This window comes from Crocodylus siamensis, chromosome 13 (assembly GCF_052110815.1).
Source record: "Crocodylus siamensis isolate JL-2025a chromosome 13, ASM5211081v1, whole genome shotgun sequence".
Lineage (NCBI taxonomy): Eukaryota > Metazoa > Chordata > Crocodylia > Crocodylidae > Crocodylus > Crocodylus siamensis.
This window is the reverse complement of record NC_143407.1, coordinates 8,893,294-8,915,270: the sequence shown is the minus strand read 5'-3', so window position 1 is coordinate 8,915,270 and position 21,977 is coordinate 8,893,294. Positions and strand designations below refer to the sequence as shown.

The 21,977-nt window shown below is 50.0% G+C and overlaps 1 protein-coding gene across 7 annotated transcripts in view; it reads right to left on the bottom strand.

Annotated features, from left to right (window-relative positions):
- Positions 1 to 21,977, bottom strand: part of PPARD (peroxisome proliferator activated receptor delta) — a 29,512-nt gene that overhangs the window by 7,269 nt on the left and 266 nt on the right. For 2 of the 7 annotated variants that reach the window (XM_090025213.1, XM_090025211.1), the window contains exons 2-5: positions 19,369 to 19,457; positions 3,553 to 3,788; positions 2,570 to 2,721; positions 1,552 to 1,690 (exon numbers count right to left, since the gene is read on the bottom strand). In XM_090025213.1, the coding sequence (XP_089881339.1) occupies positions 1,552 to 1,690; positions 2,570 to 2,721; positions 3,553 to 3,688 (427 nt within the window). In that variant the 5' untranslated portion in view covers positions 3,689 to 3,788; positions 19,369 to 19,457. Of the gene's footprint in view, positions 1 to 1,551; positions 1,691 to 2,569; positions 2,722 to 3,552; positions 3,789 to 7,680; positions 7,882 to 19,368; positions 20,007 to 20,044; positions 21,929 to 21,977 lie in introns of those variants that run through there. The other 5 variants (XM_090025219.1, XM_090025214.1, XM_090025218.1 and 2 more) reach the window with 5 other exon arrangements.

Sequence of the window (21,977 nt, the reverse complement as noted above, 5' to 3'; positions counted from 1 at the left end):
ATCAAGAAGAACACACATATCTTCAGGGCAACTGGGATCTGGGTATCTGGGAGCTTTACTACGAAGCTACAGGGGCCCCTGGAAGATTCGAGCCTGTGGCTCAGTGCCACACTACCACTATTTCCCAGCAAGACCCCTGTTCAGAGCTACGCTAGAAGTGCTACGGAATAGTATGGGCTCCCCAGAGACCTGTTTCTTGGACAGGCTCTGCCACGACTGAGGGGAAGACGATGCTTGTGCTTTTGATTATTGTGTTTTTGGACAGAAGACAGAAAAGCCATCTGTGCTGCTTCTGCCAGCCCCATACGTGGAAAGGAATGGAAACCACCCAGGGCCCATGGACAGCACACAGTCCAGGAACAAACAGCAAAAAAGCAATTCCTTGGTTCAGCAGCCAACACATGACGTGCACTGCAAAGGAAGGGCTCCCAAGCCAGGGCTCCTCCTGCTACAGACTAAGAAGCTCAGCAACCAAGGGGTAGGTTGTGGTGTAAGCACTTTGTTTGGAGGACTTGATTCCCTGGAGCTACAGACCTAAACCAACTTGGCCTCTGCTCTGGGTTAGCACTACAGGCCAGATCCCAGCCTCCTGCATATCCCCTACGTGCTGCTCATGAGGGGATAACTAAGCAGTGAGCAGAGATTCTCTTGCACAGGAGAATCCCTGCTTGTTGTACAACAGACAGCTCTCTGCCTTCTACTTCTGGCCACATCTTTCTTAGCATGCGTGGCAAGGGAAGCAGGGGCATGGTGGGAGTAAGCTGCACTGGGAGGACTTCGCCTGGTGGAATAGCTCCAAATTACCCCTGCCAGTATGAGGAAGGACAATTGTAAAGCTTCTTCGATTTGTTTTTGGGGCCAAGCTGGCCTCCAACTGCTCCTGGGATGAGAAAGGAAACGGAGCTGAAAGCCACTCACCCCCTGCCTTCCTTCTCAGGACACCAAGCACAACTCAAGGCCATGGGTGGCTCCAGCTCTGTGTGCCCAACAGTGCTTTTCCCAAAAGCAGGACACTTGCTCTGGTGTCTTTCCCTGGCCCACTGTCTTGCGTGTGTGGCTGCTGCCCCCCTTGGGGACAGCTGCGCTGCAGGGCAGCGTGTGCACAGCCAGTGAGGCACTCAGAAGAGGAAGGCTCTCTGGAAGGCAAATGCTAATTGCTATTTGCTATTTGGGTGCCTAGACCATCTGCTGATGCTGCTCTGAAGGCACCATGGAAGAGGCACGGCTTCAATTAGCAGAGACGGCCCCCACCCTACCACACTCGCTACAGAGCACAGGTTCCTGGAGGCATCTCTTATTTGATACCTGCCTAGGGAGCATTGCCCCGGAGAGCATAGGCTCCCAACCTGCTGGAGCCATCAGCAATACTGAGTGCTCAGTCAGAGATGCCTGAAAGGCGGCAACAACCAAAGGGCCTGATTTCCAGGGGATGAACGAAGGGGACTCCTGTTGGGTTCCTACAATCCCTAGGCAATTCTGAATACTACACACAGGTGAGGCTCCCCCCACCCAGACACCACCCCCCTACTCTTGAGGCTATGGGGGCCTCACCATTGTGCGACATGCCCAGGGAGAGGCATTTCTGGAAGCGGCAGTACTGGCACTTGTTCCGATTCTTCTTCTGGATCTTGCAGTTCCGTTCACACTTCTCGTACTCCAGCTTCATGCGGATTGTTCGGCGGAAGAAGCCCTGTGGCAAGGGTGGGGAAGAGAGCAGGGGGAAGAACAGCAGCATTAGTCAACAGGGCTTCAGAACTAGCTGAGCCCTACAGTGCCCCAAGCTCAGAGTGCCTCGGACCCTCTTACAGGTTCAGGGAGGGGTGGAGGTCCAGGCTGCCGAGCCAAGAGTGATGTGATTTCAGGTGATCTCAGAACAAACCAAACATCTATCACAAGGGGGAGGAGGGAACGGCTTGCCAAAGAGAGAGATGTTTCGTTTGTGGCTGTCTCTATCTTGCCTGTTGCCGGCAGGGGGAGACAAGCAAGCAAGCAACAGCATTCCAAGTCCCAGCCGCTGCCAGCATTTCCTGAGGAATGTTTGGCAGCCCCCAGATGTCTACTGCAGCCCCTCTGGCATCTGCTGTGGGGGAAGGAATTTTATAATCATGTCCAGGCATTGGCCAAACGACCCTACGGCAATAACTATCCACGCTTGCTGCTGACCCATAGCAGAGATCAGCCAGGGAACATCCTGAAAATCTGGCCCAGTGTCCTCACTGTGATAAAAGATTTGCTGAATGAAGCACAATACAAGGGGTGAGAACCGAGGGGATGCACAGCTGGGAAGGCTCGTGCTGCGCACAGCTCTGCGCTTTGGCTCTTGCCTCTCTTCCAGACATACTTCAGCCCCTTTCAGTACTGCCTGCCCTCTTTTACCCACGGATCAGGCCTTAGAATGGTATTTGCAATCAATTATTACTGCCTCCCCACTTTGCTACACAACAAAATGCCAGACCAAAAGCCCAACCTGTTACAAAGTTGGTGGCTTCAGATTCAACTCTCTCAGTTAACAGACGGGCCCCCCGCCTTTCCCATTAGACAGAGCTTAAACACTGCATGCACCCCATACCTTGCAGCCTTCACATGCGTGGACTCCATAGTGAAACCCCGACGCTTTGTCTCCACAGACCCTGCACTCCACGTTCAGCATCCCAGAGGATGCATCCTCGCAGCCCATCTGGAGCTGGTCCGACAGGGATGGAGAGGAGCTCTGGGAAAGGTCTACAGGCAAACAGAGAGGCAAACTGGAGGGTCCCTAGCCTGTGACAACAGGCAGATGCTTGCAATTCTGACAGCAGGGCAACCAGGCAAGAGAGGCCTCTCTTCAAGAGGCCAGAGCCCTCAGATCATGTTTGGACAGTCAGGTCTGTAGATTAGGGACTGGCTTTAAGTAAGGCGCCCCATGCCATGTCAAGCATGCGACTGGCACCAAGCAACAGTTTTCATATACCACCAGAATGCCCACCTGCATGGTATTTTCTTCCTTTCTCTATCTGCATTCAGGCTGGATTTAGCTCCCCTTAAAACTTAGGAACCTAAAGTTGTGTGTAGCACTCTAACTTTCCTCTCCCACTGCTCAGTTAATGGTACCTCTTTAGTGGTAGGATTAAGCTTCTCAGGAACTTGGCTCTCAACCAATCCATTCAAAAAAAAGAGAAAGATTAAAACTAAACTCCATTCACAGGGAAGATCCTCTGCCCTTTGCAGCTTAGTGCAAAGAAAGAGTCTGATGCCCAGACAATATGGCAGTAGCCAATGCCCCTTCCTTCACAGGAGGGCAAGTTTCCCCCACCATTTCAGGCACATCATTGAGGGGGGAAGAGATTCTTTCCTGACATGAGGTTAGATGCAGCACAGGAAGGGATCCCTCTAACTTTGCTGTGGAAATCCTGGTCCTAGCTGTACAGAGCTTCTCTCCATTTTCAGCATCTTACTCCTTCAGGCTGCAAGACTCGTTTCTTTGTGCAGGTATTTCCCCTTTCCTGGAAAGCCAGCACCCCACCATTTCCCATGCACATCTGCTGTGGGCCCCAGGGAGCCCGTCTAACTTACCTGTGTAGCTGCTGGAAGGCAGTGAACTATCCGGTCCTCCACTTGTATCCAAGGCTCCACCTGCTGCTGTCACTGCCTTTTCCTCTTCTTCCTCCTCTTCCCTGACCTCAGGTACTTCCTCCTGTAGCTGTTCCATAACTGATCACCCCTCAGTGCCAGGACTGCAGCCCCTGTCATAGCTCTGGCATCATCCGTGTCTGTTTGGAGATGGACCCTACCAGGCTGTTCCCACTAGCCTGTGGACACACAGAGGGGTGCAATGCAGGGCATCAGCATTAAGACAGCTTTCACACTGAACTACATAGCAGCTGGGACGAAGAGAGGACAAGCTCAAATCCTGCTGGCCCCACTCTAGCTTCTGCAGCTAGCCAGGCAGGGAAGCAGGGACCTCTGCCAGGTCATTGTTACAGCCAGGAATCAGCAACTTTATGCTCCAGCCCGTGATTCTCACCCGTTCCAATACGTTTTGTTCAGGAAGGTCCTGTCATGAATTCCAGGACAACAAGCAACTTCTAATTGGATTCTCATGTAAAGCCTTGGCTCCACACCAAACCAGGAGGTAGCAATGTAGCTCACTGCCATGCAGAGGACCAGAGTGCAAGACGCTGGCCCCATCCCTCACCTGCAGGCCAGGAGGGGCTAGGAATTCTGGGGAGGGGAGAAGTTTCTCTGTCTCTGTCTCTGTCTCTGTCTCTGTCTCTGTCTCTCTCTCTGTCTCTCTCTCTCTGTCTCTCTCTCTCTCTCTCTCTCTCTCTCTCTCTCTCTCTCTCTCTCTCTCTCTCTCTCTCTCTCTCTCTCTCTCTCTCTCTCTCTCGGCTGCAGGTCTAATAAACTGCTCTTGTTGGGTTGGGAGCTGGATCTAATGGCCCTTGCCAGGAAAAGTGATTCATGGGGGGCAATGGGGGGGAAGACAGCAAATGTAAAGGCGGAGACTTCAGTCCCAAACTCCTGGCTGCAGCATTCATTTTTCAGCATTAAGCCCATTCAGGATCCTGCCCCAGCCTTGTCCATGAATATTCAGATCTGCAGAATCCCAACCAGAGCTGCAGGGCAGGAATTAAGCAGGCAACTAAAGGCCCTTGGCTTTGGAGCCTCCGAATAACAAACACTGCTGCAGCCCTGGGCTGAGCCAGCCACAAAGACAGAGAACTTGGCTTGTTCACTTATGTCTACAGGCAGAAGTGCTCAAAGATAAAGGCCCAGGACTCTTCCACTTAGTAGGCTTAGGTCAAAATTGGGTGGGTGGGGATGGACTGAGAGCTTTAATGATGGAACTAAGACAGTGAGGAGAAATCAGACCCAAGGTGCATCAGCCTAGAGCTTGGAAGACCAAGACTGAACGACTGCTCTCAGCCCAGTGGCTGCCTACAAGTAACGTCTCTGCCCCGGCGACACACAAGTGTCAGCTTCCTGCGGGCCTCGCAGCTCTACTGGGATCATGCTGCGAGCGCCAGCCCTCCTAGTGCTGTGCGTTTATTTCTATTCAACATGTTGTAACTGGCCCCCATTCCTCTGCCAAAAGCAAGCTGCTTTAATTTTTTCCTGTTGCTCCACACAGCTGCTGAACCACACTCGACCACAACCAACAGGAGCCACTCTACAATCCAGCTAGTGTCTTCATCTCAGCCTTCCCAAGACAACATTTGCTCACTAGTCCCTCATCCCCCCAGCCTGCCCCTCCTTCGGTCTCAAGATTTACTTCCACTGCAACACGCCCTCGATAAAAACTTGAGATGACTCGGCAGTCGCGTGCGATCTTCAGCAATGCGTGTGCAGTCACATATCCACTTGCCTCCCAACCCCCCGTATTTACATCTCTAGCTCACGTGGGTTTCTAAATGCTGCTCACAACACCCCTCCTGACTTTCACCCTATGATCAATCCTTGTCTCTCAAGCACACTCCAACAGCCTCCAGTTCAGACGGCTTGGGAGATGGGTCACTCATGCAAGAGCCCTACCTCAGGTCCTACCGCCTGAGACAACTCCAGCTCCAACCCCAACCTACCCATGGAAATCCACCACTTCAGCTACCGGTGCCGTCTTAGAGCAGTTTTGTTAAAGCAGTGAAACTCAGCATATGGAGTTCCCCCAAACCCCCTCCCGGGGAACCTCAGAAAAGCCAAGGGCTGGAGGAAGCATGGAGATGGAGATCCCTTAGATGGGAACATGACTGAGGCATGCTGGCAGGGCAGCAAAGGGAAGCTTGCCCCAGTCCTTGCTGTGCTGTTTGTCCTTTGCATGAATGGGTAAACCATTCATGTACAGAAATTGGACCAGTCTGAAGAGCTGAACCTCTCACAGTGTAGCCCCAGGCTTTGCTCAATGCTCCCTGGAGGTCTGGGTTGAGCTGGGCACTACACTTCTTCCACCATGAGGGAAAATCCTGACTCTGATGGACAGTGTCCTGCCCCCTCTGGTCCTGCTGCTGGGGTGGAAGACAAGAAATCCAGCTAGTCTGCAAGTCACTCAGCTGGCACAAGGCAGCAGCACCCTAAAGTTGCTTGGGCTGCAGCACCCAGGGAAGCCACTTACATGACTAGTGCCCGAGTTAATTCGTAACCTAGTGCGACTTGCTGGCAGCTCTTCCTAGGGGTGGAGGGATATCATTCGCTGGTGTCCTTTGCTGGATGGCAGCATGGTGGCCTGCAGCTTGTTGGTTTAATCTTTTACTTGGCAGAGCCCCACACCCAGCTGTGGCACTTAGGCAGCATCCAGGCACACTGCACGAAGTAAGTCACAGTTCACAGGTGAGGGCTAAGATCTGCAAGAGCAGGGAGCAATAGACGGCACGGAGGGACAAAGCGCGAGTCACCCCAAGGACACCGCACAAGAGCCTAGTGCACTCTATGACCAAGGCGCTTCTCCGAGGGAGCTAGCGCTCAGCATATGAGACCAAGTTAGGAAGCCTGAAATATCAAGCCCCTGTTCAGCAAGAGGTCCTCAGCTCTAGGGATCCCAACACCCGAAGGGAAGAAAGCCAACATCTCCCTCTGCCTCAAGGTGTAGCTTCACACACTTGTCTATTTTGAGGGGCTGGGGAAGGTGCATTCCAGGTTCCTAGGAAGCATAATTACCTTGTTCTCATTCACGGCACAGCCCTGCCGAGACAGGACAACATATGTTCCTTGACAAGTGCACAGCGCTCCCTGTCAGTGCCCCATCAGGAACACTGAGGGACCATTCACATGCTGTGTTATCCTTGGCATCCTCTCACACACCCTGCTAGGCAGAATATGGCACACGCAGAGGAAAAACTATTCACCGTAGCGTGCGTGTAATGAGCTGAATCTTTTTTACAATGTCTATGTATATACATATATTTCTGTATAAACGAATGCACAAGCTTCAGGAAAACCCTGTCGCCTGGAACAGCAGCTGGTGGGAGCGTGGGATGTTTGTGCTAAGAGAAACTAAGAGTCAGCAGTGGAAAATCCACACACACAATCGCATTATTCAGCCTCTTATTAGCCCCCTCTGGCCCCTTGGACCCATCAGGGAGGGCAAGGCGAGACCACTCATTTGAAATGGCGTGTGCACGCAGCCCCCCTCATCTTCATCATCTTCACAGCATGCTGCCATTGGAATAACACTGGCACATTCCTCCAGATGCGGCTCTGACTTGCAGTAATTCATACCTTTTGGCACTTTCTGAAATAACACTGCACATCACTGCTGGCTGGCTGGGCTGGGTAGGCCCTGCCTGCACACTGAGGCAGGGGGAAGGCACCCTCCTCCTTGCCCATGGCTTTCACCAGCCCCGCTTAGAGAACTTGACCCAAGTCCTCTTGCTCTAAGGTAAGTGTTGCTGGTGTGAATATCTCTGTGAAGGATGCTGGGCTGACAGCCTTGGGGACAGAGGTCCTTCATTTACCCAGAGCCCCAGGACAACGAAGGGGACAACCCAGCTTCCAACCCACTCTGCTTCACTTGACATGCGAGAGGAAAACAAGCCCTTTAGTCAGAGGACAAGGCAGTTTGCTGCAGCCTAGTCAGTCCCTGGTCTCTGCGGAGACTCAGGTGCCGTTCAATACAAGGTCCAGTGGCAGCTCTTGAAGTCTGCACACATTCTTTGAGATCCATCACACCAAGTTCATTAGAGCCACTGAAAAATAACTTGCAGTGCTTACCAATCTGAGCTGGATAGGAGCAGGCAACTTAGAGGCATAGTATATGGGGAAGCTGAAATTAGTGTACACTGCTGAGAATAAGGCAACCCAAGCTCTTCCTCTGGGGTTTAAGAGTGGTCTCTATGCAAGCATGGACAATTCACTACCCATCTCTCTGCCTCAGTTTAAAGGATCTGTCCCCAGTCTTGAATGTTCTGAAGTCTATGCAAAAAAAAAAAAAGAAAAGAGGAGAGTAAAAAGATTGTGATATATTATTACAGTTACAATATCCCAAAGCCCAGGTGTTTCACCTTGATCAGAGGAAGTGCCACAGAACTGTTTATACAGCCTGTATTTCTCCTTCATTATTTCCCTGCATTCTGTACAGTTACAGAGGGGACAAAAACGACATTAACCTTGGACCTGCTCAAGATGCATCTGTGGATGCATGACAAGGTGTGGTTGGCCTTCCTGGCTGCATCCCCACCCTGCCAGCCCATGTTCATCTTGGCATCAAAGATGACTCCAAGATCCTTTTCTGTCTCTGCACTGATGAGAAGGGAGTTCCCCAGCCTGTAGGTATGGTGCTGGTGCTTCCTCCCCAGGTGCAGCACCTTGCACTTGTCAGTGTTGAAACCCATCCTGTTCTCGTCCGCCCACCCCTGTAACCTGTCCAGGTCCGATTGCAGCCTATTCCTCCCTTCTAGCGTGCCCACATCCCCCCACATCTTAGTGTCGTCTGCGAATAGCATTACAGAGTTATTACAGTGCTATTTACCCCCTCGTCCAAGTCGCTGATGAAGATGTTGAACAGTGTGGGCCTGAGGACCGAGCCCTGGGGGCCCCCACTGCCCACATCCCTCCAGGTCGAAAATGACCCATCCACCATCACTCTTTGGGTATGGCCCTCCAGCCAGCTGGCGACCCAATTGACTGTGTGGGTGTCAACACCACAGTCCCCCAGTTTTTTAATGAGAACGGGGTGAGAGACAGTGTCAAAGGCCTTCCAAAAGTCCAGAAAGACTGCGTCCACTGCTACCCCTGCGTCTAAGGATTTGGTGACCTGGTTGTAGAAGGCCACCAGGTTGGTCTGACAGGACCTGCCTCTAATGAACCCGTGTTGGTTGCCCCTAAGCATGACCCCCCCACTGGCCCCTCGTGGACATGTGCCAGGATAATTCTCTCAAAAAGCTTGCCCAGGATTGAGGTAAGACTAACCGGCCTATAGTTCCCCGGGTCCTCCTTCCTCCCCATTTTGAAAATGGGAACCACGCTGGCCCTCTTCCAGTCCTCTGGCACCACACCAGAGCACCACGAGTGCTCGTACAGCCGTGCCAGGGGTCCCGCAATGACCCCAGCTAATTCCCTCAGCACTCGGGAGCGGAGATCCTCCGGACCAGCTGATTTGAATACATCCAGTCCCTCCAGAAGTTCCCTGACTAGATCCTCTCTGACCCTTGGCCTGGGTGCGCCTCCCCTGGGGCCTGAGGGGGGTCCAGTGAGGGGGCTGATCTGGTCCCTGCTCAGGAAAATGGAGTCAAAGAAATCGTTAAATAGGTTAGCTTTGTCGTCTGGTGTGACGACCAGATTTCCTAGCATGTCTTGCAGGGGCCCCACGTTACCCGGTACCTTCTTTTTGCCCCCTATGTATTTAAAAAAGGACTTCTTGTTGTCCTTGATCCAGGAAGCTAGTCCCAGTCCCTGACTGCCCCCCTGCAGCCCTGAGCAACCACAGTATAATCCTTCCTGGGGGTGGCCTCTCTCTGCCATTGGGTGTGCACCTCCCTTTTAGCTAGGAGACATTTCCAGATGCTTTTGGTGAGCCATGGGGGCTTTTGCGTCCCCCTGCTCCCTTTGATCCGTGTTGGGATTACCTCCCTTTGGGCTTGGAGGATCCTCTCCTTAAGGAACGACCACTCTTCTTGGACACCTGGCTCCCCTCCCCTCCGGGACCTCCGTGCTTCCCCGACTAGTCTCCTTAGCTTCTCGAAGTCCGCCCTCCTGAAATCTAGGGCTGCTGCCTTGCTGCAGGCCTTTGCCGCCTTGCGCTGGATAGAGAATCCCAGCAGGCGATGATCGCTGTTGCCCAGGTGGTCGAGCACCGGCAGCCCCCTCACCAGGTCGTCGCCCGTGGCCAGCACCAGATCCAACAAGACATCTCCCCTGGTGGAGCTGTGCACCTCCTGGGTTAGACAGAGGTCCTGCATTTGGGCTAGGAACCTACGTGAGCAGTCAGACCTGGCTGAGTGCTCTTCCCAGCAAATGTCTGGAAAGTTCAGGTCACCCACGATGACCACGTCCTTTGACCTGATTTGAGAGATACCTACCCACCAGCAGCTCCCCTCTGTAATGCTGATGCCCCTGCCACTCATGGCCCAATGTGCACTAGTGGGTCTGTCACATGGGAGGTGAAGGATAATCAAAAACAAAGAAAGGTATGTTTTCTCCATCTCTGCTGGCACCCAGTCAAGCTGGCGCCTTTCCGCCTAGCATCTAAACATACAGGGTGCGAGAGGAACTTGAGGAAGGGAGATGACAAGGGAGGAGCCCCTACAGACAGCAGCTCTAGTGTCACACAGGACGGCATCCCAGAATAACAGGAGATTCCTGTCCATTCTACACTAGCACTGGGCTAAGGGTGAAGCACTGGGTGAAGGGTGTGGCTACATTATGGGAAGATGCCAAAGTCTCTAGCTATGATCTCAAGACCATCCCTAAGCCTCCCTGCACCCCATTTCCTGACCTGTGAACAGAGGAGAAGCTCAGGACCCCAGAGGAAAAAAACAGGAGAGAAGAGCCACATGACTCCTGACCTTCCCCATCCTCACTGGAGCCATCTCCTGCAGTTGTGGTTAAGCAGTGGGCAGCTCAGGGAAAACCACTCACCTTCTCTCCATTCCCACAGCAGCCTCAAACGAAGCTGGCCACAGAATCGGACAGAAGCCCAGCGATCCAAGCTTCTCTCCTCTCTTCCCCAGCTCTCAGTGAGGCTGCAACAGCTCATAATCTCACCCCTGGAACCACCACTGGACCCCACCCTGCAAAGGGTGGAGCTTTCTGCAGAGCAGGGATCAAGGAAGGGGAGTCTCAAAACAAAGGGACAAACAAACCAAGGAGTGAGCAAACAGGAGATAAGAAAGAACAGATCCAGCTATTAGGGGAGAGTAAACAGGAGGTAGAAAGCTGAGTAGAGGGGACTATGTCAGGCATGGAAATAAGAACAGGAGTTCTGGCAATGCATAACACTTCCCCAGGAAGGCAAAAAAAGTACCAGACTCTTTTGAGCACTATCTGGAGTCCTGGTTTCACTGAGGTAAGTGGTAAGAGTCCCACTGACTTCAAAAGGACCAGAATCTCACTGGGTGTTAAAACTGTCTGCAGCTCACACCCTGGAAGAGCAGCATCTGAATTTTGAAGCTACCTTTAGACTGCACACAAGCTGGAAGCCCGATGAGGAAGTGCCCATTTCCGTTCTAGTGTACAGCAAGAGAAAAGGCCGACTGATGTTAAGGGGAAACCCAATTTCTCACTATTAAACCAGCCCAGAATGCATCACCAGCACACCATCATGAGGAAGGTAAGTGCATAACAATACATGCATGCCCTAGGAGCAAGAACAAGGAAGTGCTAGTAATTATGAGATGTTTGCCTGCAAATCCACAAAGTGAAAATCCGAGTCCTCCAGATACGGCTTTATGGCCAAAGAAGTTGAACAAGAACATTTATCTACATTCACAAAAGCAGTTACAGGCCAAAAACAGGTCTCTACCCAGGAGGGCATGTCAGCAGCTAGCACTTTTGTCTCTGATTACAAAACTGTACCTAAAGGCAGAGCTGTCATTGTCCCTGCCTTCAGCAGCTGGGGAGTTTTGGACAGAGCAAAGGAGCAAAGATATTTGTAAATATATTGCTAAGTATTTGTAGATATTTGGCACATACTGAATCCAGGATGCCATATGCTATATGTGCTGGAATAAGAAAATTTCATTGGCACTGGTTAACAATGATGATTAACAGAAGTCCTTTGGGTAATGTGACAATCCTAAGTTTGGGATGATCCTCCCCCATCACCACATTAATATGAGCTCCTTCTGTTTTCACAGAACATTTCTTGTAAAACCCAACTCCCTTTCTTCAGTGCACAGACTGGTTTGGGAAAGGTAACTAAGGTGCAAGAAAACAGGATAGACAAACATATAAAACTGTTTTTGTTCCCAAAACCCCAACACTCCTTTGTCAGCTAACAAACTTCCAGCACTCTTGCATCTGTGTGCTCCCTTCACCCACTTGGAAGTCTGACACCTAAATTAGACTAAATTGCAATAAGCTGCAGTACAGGAGCAGCCACTGTGACAGTCAGAAAGACCTGCCATCAGTATTTCCATTATACCGCCTCTTCAGCACTAAACCTTACTTGGTCATTTTTTCCCCTTAAAAAGTTCTTTGGGATACAGTTGTAAGCACCATCAAATAGTTCCTGTGCTGGTTGCTTTCCCCTTCTCAATAAACAAAGCAGTTTAAAGGAGCAGCAAGGACACAAACATCTGATGGTTTGCAGTGATTTTTGTGTGCTTCTTATTTTGTGCATCTTAACACATGAACTTATTAATATTTTAAGCTGCTTATAGCTGCACCTTAATAATGGCAGCGTAACACATAATGGGAACGTATCTGAAAGCTCTCCTAGCAGCTAAGAAATAGCTGCAGAGGTTCCTCAAGCGTCTAAATCAGTGGTTTTCAACCTTTGGTCCCTGGGGGTCTGCAGACTATGTCTAAGGGATCCATGAAAGAAGACTATGATCAATCAAAAGTATGTGAATACCCACACTGACAATTCAAAGGGGTCTGTACCTCCGTTCAAAATTTTTTAGGGGTCCACAAATGAAAAAGGTTGAAAACCCACTGGTCTAAATAAAGACCTCAGAGAAAAATAATAAGCCTCCATCCTTCCCCTAGGAATCCCAAAGCAGTTTACAAAAGTTAAGGTGCAGACGGAGGTAATGAGTGTATCAGTATTAAATGATACTGGTATAACCTGCCTGCATTCTTCTGTAGCAACAACCACTGTGACTTTAACCCCACTTCATACTGGGTTTAGCTCACATATCACTACAGGAGAGTGCCGATGTAACAGCTGACTTGCTCCCAAACAGAAACCTCCCCCCCTTAGCCACTTTAAAGAGGAAAGACGCATTTTTGCACAGCCTTAGTGATCTGATCCTCAGAGTCTCCAGGAAATAGGTTAGCATTACCTCCATCTTACAGAGGACGAAACCCACACAGCGCATGGTTAATGGCCTGATTTTCAGAGCTTGGGAGCGGAGAGTGCCCAGTGATTTCAGTGAGCACTGAAGCCTTAAAGACAGTTCCCTCTGCCGCCAGTCACTTGCCTGGGTGCAAGTCAGTGGTGGAGCCAGGAACAAAGCCCGGGGAATTACTGACCCTCAGCTCCCAGCTTCTTCTAAAGTTAGACCATGTTCCAGTAGCTGGCCCTGGAGCCACTGGCTTCCCATCCTGTTCCAGCTACCACTCTTCCTTCTTCTGAAGAGCATCCTGCTATGCACTTCAGTTGCACTTGCTCTGGGAATCCCCAGGACTCCTCCACCCGAATGCTACTGTGAGAAAAAACACCCAACATGTCATATGCTTATCAAAGGCAGAATACTCAGCTGCAAGGTGGCCGCTACATCCTGAGCCCACTGAGTTAAGCCCCCAGATGCCGAAGGAATCCCAGAGCAGCATGTAGGTTTGCATGCTAATTTGCTTGTAGGCAGAGAGTGATCGTGAGTGCCATCTGCCACGAGCACTGACAGACCAACAAGTCAGAAAAGCTGTGAGGTCCAGGCTTCCGTCCCAAGGGCACTCCAGTTCTTTGACCTTCTCCCTAGTGCAGCTTTATGATATGCTTATCTGGCTCAGATGAAGTTCAAGCCTAGACGGGAAGGAGCAGGGCGCTGCCTAAACAGCAGCGATCGTGTTACTGCCAATTATTCAGGCCATGTGATAGGGCAAGAGAGCTCTCCTCACTCACCAAACTGAGTCATTGGTCTACTGTACATTTCACTGGAATCCGCCTGCTTCCTGAAAACCAACCGTGACAGACAGAGTGACAGAGCGAGCTGGATTTTCTCTTTTCACAGGGGAACTCAAGTGGGCAAAAGGTTAGGACACTGTGCTGCACTGCTGGTGGAGAGAAGCAAGGAAGCAGGGTCCAAAAGAAACCCTCTGCTCTCTTCCCTCTGAAGGGTTTCTTTGGCTGGCAGGAGCTCCTGCACAGTGGGACACACAGCTCCTAGACCTGTAATCAGATGCAGGTTCCAATGCTCCCACTGCCTGCCTTGCTTCTGGCAGTCTAGGCACTCCCCTGCCACAGCCTAAACCAGAAGCCCCTGACCCCATCAAGCCATCATAATGCATTAGCTCTCCGGAGAGCCCCTATGAGTGTCTGAATCACTGCAAGGTCTTGAGATGGAGAAATATTTAGCATTTCACCGTACCAAACCCGTGTTCCTCTAGACAGCCCTACAGCCAAGAACCTCAGAGACCCCTCAAGCCACTAAAGAACTGAGCTCCACAACTCCGAGACTTAAAAAGGGAGCTATTGGGGAACCACAACAGGCAAAAGGAGGAGGCACAGAGCAACAAAGCAGGTATTACCCAGTTCTTACCCAGCTGCCTTCAGTATGGTGTTGAGCAAGTCACACCTCCTTTTTGAGTATGGTCATGCCTCCACTCCCATCCAAAATACAAGGACACTGCTGCTCCCTTTCCCAGTCCTCCTGTCACCCTCCTGAAGCATTAGGCAATAGTGGCAGGCTGTTTTGAAAATGCAGAGCGATTAAGTCAATGTTTGTTTTCACGTTACATGCAGGGAAGTTTTCGTTACGTCCAAGGTCGTGCTGAGTTAGGACACACACGCCTTCCTCTGTTTCCCAGCCCAGTTCATCACAATACTTGTAAGAGTCCCTTCCTCTTTCAAGTACACCAGGTGTCCTGTTTCTGGGACTATCTTTGACAGTTTAGCAGCAAGGCCCAAGAAGCTGTAAACAAATATTAAGTGACCAGTGACATCCCTTGCAGTTCTGAGTGTGGCCACATGAGCAAAAGGAGAAGAAGGAAAGCCGGACAGAACAAGGCAAGACATTTGAAATCCAGAGGAGGCCATCAAAAAGGCAGTATTATTCTACAGGCACCAGCTCTCTTCACAGCATTTACAAACAAACAGAAATATCTGGTTTAGTGCATCTTTAACTCTGTGTCCCCCACCAGAAAGTGGGACAGTTCCCTAGTCATCCCCTGGCATGAGCCAGGAAAGTCTTTTCTAGCAAGAAGTGCTGGAATACAAGGAGTCAAGCAATCCAGCTTGCTGCATATTTTCAACATGGCCTATTTGCTAGCAAGCAAAACAGCACGTTTAGCAAGGCAGGCAACTTCTAGGAAGCATCAATTTGTAGTCTAATGGGCTCTGCAACCTGAAGTATACCCTGCTATACAAAACCACTTTCAGAGTGAAAAAAAAGTAGCATGGCTTTTGCTGGCACCCACGCCGTTTATAACAGACACATGGACCTAAGCTCACTGTCACACACCAGGCATCCTGCAGAGCTGCAAGTCATGACAGCGTTCAAAACTCACACAATATTTAAAATATTATATATAGCACTCTGCAAATGCTAGTGAAGTTGCCCAGCACTCCGGGGGGGGGGCGGGATCATGACAGGGAGACCTGATGGGACCTGCTCAAGATGACAGGCTGCTTGTATCTGTGGAAAGGTTCGAACACACTGGGTCCTCAATCCCAGCTGTGGGACAGGCCTCCCCCTCCTCCCTCTCATACCCCCTCACCCTATTCCAGTGACATGATTTCACATTTGTGTTGCAGATCCCATATACAAAATGCTTGACAAATTTTCATCTACCGTGAATCATAGTTTTCACATCTTCTATGCTTTCTCCTCTTCGGGAGTGTAACAGTAAGAACTTTCAGGACCTACGCCTGGACTTTCCCCTTGGCGGAGGGAAAAAGAAAGGTGTTAAGAAGTTCATTGAACTCAGGAAGACTGGAATTTCAAAAGTAAACAAGCTTCCTGCTGCTCCTTAGGCCTCTGCGCGTTATATCAAGGCACTTGCTTACAATCCTCTCATCCCTCACAGCCCGAAAGTACCATGGGGAAGGATCTGGTTTCAAGAACATCAGTAATTATAGAACAGGACCGTCAGGGGGAGGTGGAGTTTGTAAGAAAAGCTACAATCCTATGTGAGGTACACAGTAGGTCCTGGGTATAACAGGCTCATCCAGGCATTTAAATGAAACTTGGGAGAGTGGAGCAAGCTGATACGCTTGCTGCCACAGAGACTTTCAAGCCAACAGGACTACTCTAACTACTCTGCAAGAAGGGCTGGGTAATAACAAGAACATCCTGTGCTTCTGCAGAACCTTTCATTCGAGCATCGCAAGAGGCTTTCCTGAAAGCTTATTCACAAACAAGTAAATGACTGGGTAAAGGTGGCAGATTCAGGATCAGAACTCAGTGGCCTCGACTTCCTTCTGTTCCCAGCACATCGACTTCATGAAAACACACGTCGCTTTCGACTTGAAAAAGTGAAAAAAAATAGCTGTAGGGAATATCACAGCTCTCAGGATGAGGCCCCATAGTAGCAAAATATAGTGTGAGAGACCTGCAGAACCTTTTATATTGGTTATATGGGCAAACTATTTAACTGTGCCTACTCACCAGCGTGGCATGAAGATATTAAGAAAGCACATCAATACTGGTCATAATAAGGAGAAGGAAACAGCCTTCTAATCTAGACAACTCTCTGAGAAGGTGTTAAAGCCTCAACTGTGTTATATGAGCTAGTTAAGTCTATCTTAGGGATCCAAAGACAATATTGCTTTTTTACTATCTTGGGCCTTAAACAAACATGCATACAGCAAGCAGTCTTTGGAGAGCAGTGATTCCCTCTGTTTAGAAACATATGTGATAAGCAGGGTGGTTTTGTCTGACAAAGGTTTCAGCTCTTTTGGCAGCCCTATGCTGCCAAGACTCTTTTGCCAATTAGAAGAGTTTGTGACACCAGCACTGTAGCTCCTGACAGCTTACATTCCTGAGGCATGGTGAGCTTGGATAACATGAAACCGCAGCAGTAGCATAGCAGGTGTGAAGTAGCTCTGTTTTTCCGTCTGCAGAAATAACAGGACAAATAGACAGACAGACAAACAACTTGACCAAAGCCTCACAGAGCCCCGGTGGCCATGCTGGGCCTGACAAACCCTTCAGGGAGGAGAGATCTGGCAGCCCGCTCTTGAGACAAGGTAGTAAATTTGTCAATAATGAAACAAAGATTTATGGAAAGCTTCCCCACCAGTTTGAGGGCAAAGCTCCAGCAAGCACCACAAACCTACCACCCCAACCACACATTTAAGGAAAATGAATTGGCTCAACACTGAGCTTGCATGGCCTCATGGTGCCCTGTGCTCCTCATGCTTCTGAGTGTTTAATTCCCAAAGCCCAAAGGATGGCAAACCAGGAAACACAGAGGTAGCAGATCATGTCCCACTGAACACAGCCATGCTCCTCAACTATCACTACACGAGACCAGGAAAGAGAAGCTCTGATCTGACACAATAGCAAGAATTATGTGACAGTTCCCGGTACGGACCTCAGCCCTTCCTTTCCCTTTGCGCAAGCAGTTAACTTCCACCCCACATCCAAGTTAGATTCTCACAAGGCAAATGCTTCTTCAGCCATATAGAGAAACTCACATAGCACCTTGCTCTGATGCTCCAATTCCTGCCCTAAACTATCCCTTAGCTACTGTCGAGTACTCCCCAGCAGGGGTTGGCAACCGCCATCCCACAGGGCCGCTGGATCCAGCCTGTGCTGTGGCCAGGCAATGGGGACAAGCAGCAGCAGCCAGATCCTACCACCAGCCCACCTCACCCACAACCTGGGTCATTCTGGCCCACAGCCAGAAAACACTGCTGCCCAAAAGCAACAACACTACATGTGTTTCTTTTCTAGCAATTTGAAAAGCAGAAGTCGAATAGGAAGGAGCACTGTATCTCATCGTTACTTCGCAAGCTGTATTCTAGGCTTTCAGGTAACATGAGATTTCCAACCAATCCAACTGGAGCATTTACATTTTGAAGAGCATATTGAAAAAGTGCTCTTTCCTGCCCAGGGCAAGGGGTTGGACTCGGTGACCTAGTGAGGTCCTTTTTGACCCTAACATCTATGAATCTATGAAACATGCTCTTCCAGCCACTCACTTCTGCTTTGCAACTCATTTCAGACTCTCAGCAGGGCTGCCCAAACCACATATTAATCAGTTCACCAGGAAAAAAGTACATTGAGCTCTCTGACTAAAAGGTCCCAAAATTTGCCCTGCTGTAATTTTCAAGATTATTTATTATGTGACAATCAGAGTACTTTGGGAGGGGGGGTGGGGAGAAATCAGTTTGTCAACAGAAAGCCCAGCTCATCCTTAGCTATGAAAGCACTATTGCTAATTACTCCTTTTTCTGGAGCAGGTCCTAAATGAACGAAGGATTCCACTTATCTCCTTTACCGCTGATGCTCTGGTCTAGAAAAACATTTGCAGAGTCCCAAACTGTAATTCAAAAGACACAGAAGACGCACTTCCAATCACGTAACAGCCATAATGTACAAAACAGAGCTTTGTCAACAAGAAAATCCAAGCAATGCCCAAGAAAGGGGATAGCGCTGAACATCAGTAAGCTATTTTGTATAACAATGGCTTTCTGAGCAACAACGCCTCATGTGGGCTTATTACAAAATCCTCTCCACGTGCTGGAGAGATGTTGTTTAGAGGCTCATGTCTCAGCTGCCTGAAGAAAGAGAACAGAACAGATGCACACACTTTAGGATAGCTCACATTTTGTCTAGCAAACCACATCCCTGCTCGGCTACAGTAGCCTGGACGTCTGTTGTGGCAAAAATAAATCAACTCCCCCCGCCACCCCCCACCCCATACACACACACAGACAGTGACAACAGTGTTATAAGTTACACAAAATGTTTTGGTTGCTACGGGATTGTGCTATACTTGCAGAACAGCAAAACGAAGGAATTTCATGCGTCAACTCCTAACTCTCTGAATAGAACAACAGCCCTCTGAGTACACATCCTGCAACATCCTAACAAAACCCATTTCATCCCTGTAATGACCCAGTTGGTTTTATTCCACATAAAGGAGGCAGTTACATAAGAACACATGATGCAGATGCAGCAGTCAGCATAGAGGGAAAAGCGTCAGTCACAATGGTTCAGCTAAGTGCCGTCTGGATCCTAAACCTGCCCATAATCCTAGAAGAGCTGTTAACGTGCAACAAAATAGGAAACAATATTGATTTTAATTGTGCCATTTCTCCTCAAAGTTAATACTCCATTGAGAAAAATGGGAACAGGCAACACTACATCTGTCTAAGCAGCTCGGGATGCCTTATAACAGCTCACGTCCAGGAGATTATCTTCACTAACGTAAGAGTAGAAACCGATTCAAAGAAAAAATAAACCTATAGACACCAGAGAAATCCTGGCCTTGCCCTCGCTCCCCCACCCCAAACCCTGCAAAGAGCAAAAAAACCCATCCAAAATGCTATAATTCATTCTCTCCTTCCCAGCTCGAAACAAGGTGGGAGAAGTGGCTTTGTAAAGCATATGCATATTGACAGAGAAGAGTTACCTCTTTGGAGCAGCTGTCCCTGTTCACCAGCTGCGGAGATCCACCACGTAGTTACCATGTCAGCACAAAGCACTGAGACTCGAAGGAAGCTGCAAGAGAACACAAAACAATTTTCCACTGCTGTGGTACGGCCGGCTAGTTATGCCACTACAGGAAGTGGGGAAAGATCCAACCACAGCCCTGAGATTTAAAAGCCCTGCCTCTCGCACTGAAACCATACTCTGGGGCAGCTCTCCCAGTCTCATGGGAGGCAAATATCTGAGAACAGAATGAGCAAGCAACTGAAACTGTGCACAGAAAAGCTGATAGCAATCACTGAGTGTAGCCCACCATCAGCAGAAGACAAGGGTCTCAAGGAGACCAACAGGTCAGGAATCCCAGATCAGGTTTTATGCTGGGAAGATCCTCATCAGACTTTCACCCTTGACTTATAACAGGTTGAATATATTAGACACCCACAGCAATGCAGAAGTGGCATTAAAGATTGTCACTCATTAGAAGCCCTGAGCACAGCACATGTAGGTTTCTTCAGTCCATGTGATGAGGGAGCGCCCTGCCATTATGGGGCTCTGAATTTAATTAACCTGACTCTTCAACTGATGCTTGACAGCTTTTCAGAGCAATCTATTCGTTGAAATTCATAGATTCAGTGGAGAAACAGCTCCTGTTGCCTTACCTGACTACTGCGCAAATAGCCTCATCACACTGGGAAGCACCTCCAATGTTGGAGAGTGGAGCAGCAAGCTAGCAGCTCTGGAGACGATGGCTTAAAAGACTTAGACACAAAGGACACCGCCACTTAGGGGCACAGACTTCATCCAAATGGCTGGACATCATAATTAAGACAGTAAACAAACACACGGGAATCTTACATCCCTTCGCAGTACCACGGGGACTTGGCTACCCCACCCATACCACTGAGAAAAGCCTCTTTTCATAGCAGTGCATCTTACAACATTAAAAGACTCACAAGCTGGCCAAGTGCCAGCAAATTAGCCAGGAACCACTCGTTTCAGCTACCAAGAGAGGCAAGGGAACAATTTCCCTGTGGGGTCTCAAAGATATCTGCATTCCACATAACACTGTAAGAAATCTGCTGCCACCCAGGACCCCCTGCCTGTCAGTACTGTACACTGCACTGCATGGCCACTTGGGATTCAGGTTCTCCTGTGGTAAAAGTGCAGGCTCTGCTCCCCTGAGCCACTGGAGACTCGCCACTAGCTGTCAGCACCCAAGGGTGTTTAACATGCAGTTAAGCAGTGCCAAATGCACCCAGTGGGAGGTGTCAGCATGCACCTGAGCAAATTAATTTCAGTATTTGATACTTCTCCTATACCTTTTATGCAAGAAGTCTCAGTGGACTTTGCACAGAATAATTAAAATGCAGTCCCCCCTGTGAGAGAAAGTTATCCTAGTTTCACAGGTAGGAAAAGATGGAAGCAGAGTGGTAAAGCAACTGGATGCTGCAGGCAACTAGCTGCAGGGCAAAGGAAAGAGCTCCCCCCTCCCCAGGCCCGAGTCCCAGCCATCTCTTCCAATACAAGTCTTCAAAGAACACGTGGCCTTGCACACAGTGTGGAAGGGCTGCAGAATATTCTTCCTTCTAGGATGGAAAACACTTACCCCAAATGCCCTTCCCTCCAAGTTTTTATTGCTTCACAGAAAGAGAAATAAGAGCCACTCATGTGAACGCAAGACAAAAAAAACACTTCCTTCACCTCTGTTACTAACCCAGCCCATCCCAGCTCCTGAAACAGGACGGTTTCCTGTAGGATTCCTGCTGGCGCTGCAGAGCACGCCAGTCACACCCTTACTGCACACGTCCTGACACCAAGCTCTGCTGCCAAAAGGGAGAGACACCGGTTTGAGAACCCAAATTTTATACCCTGTTCACCTCGCTCTGCACTCAGCAAGATGCCAGAACTTGTCCTATTACTTGGGCAAGGCAATCCTTGTGCCGGCCCAGCCCGGCCCAGCCCAGCCCACCCCAGCAGGCCAGGAAGCTGTAAGAATGCCTCAGCTGCTCCCTATAAAGTTTCCCCTCCACGATTGCTAGGGCAGCAGAGCTCGCCGCACGGTCCTGCCCAGGTAGAAGCAGTCAGCTGAGAAGACAGACCCCCGGAGGATGACATCCTGACTCCAGGGACTGGAAATAGGATGCCCAGCCTTTCACAACAGGGGCATGGCTCAAATGTGCGAGAACAGTCAGGAACAACACCGGAGAATTGGCAAAGACGGGGTCAGACCCCAGGTCTACCTCGCCCGCTCCTGTCACGCAGCAGTGGGGAGCGGAGGCTGAAAGGGACAGAGAACTGAATGGGACCAGGATTTCCACCCCCGCCCGGTTCCTCTCTCACTTGCAGCCTCCAGCATTCAAGGTCTAGCACGTCCCAATTCAGAAGCTGCGCCTCTCACTCCCATGGGAGCAATGCCCCTTTCTTCCAAGGGTGCAGCCGAGCTGACAGCTGCCCGGGGACCGAGGGGACGACCAGCCTGGAGAGAGGAGGGCCGCTTCCACGACGGGTCTCTCCACCCGCAAGGGGCCGAAACCCCGAGGCCCCTCCCGGTAGCCTCAAAGCCCCCCTTACACAACGCCAGCTTAGTTTTCC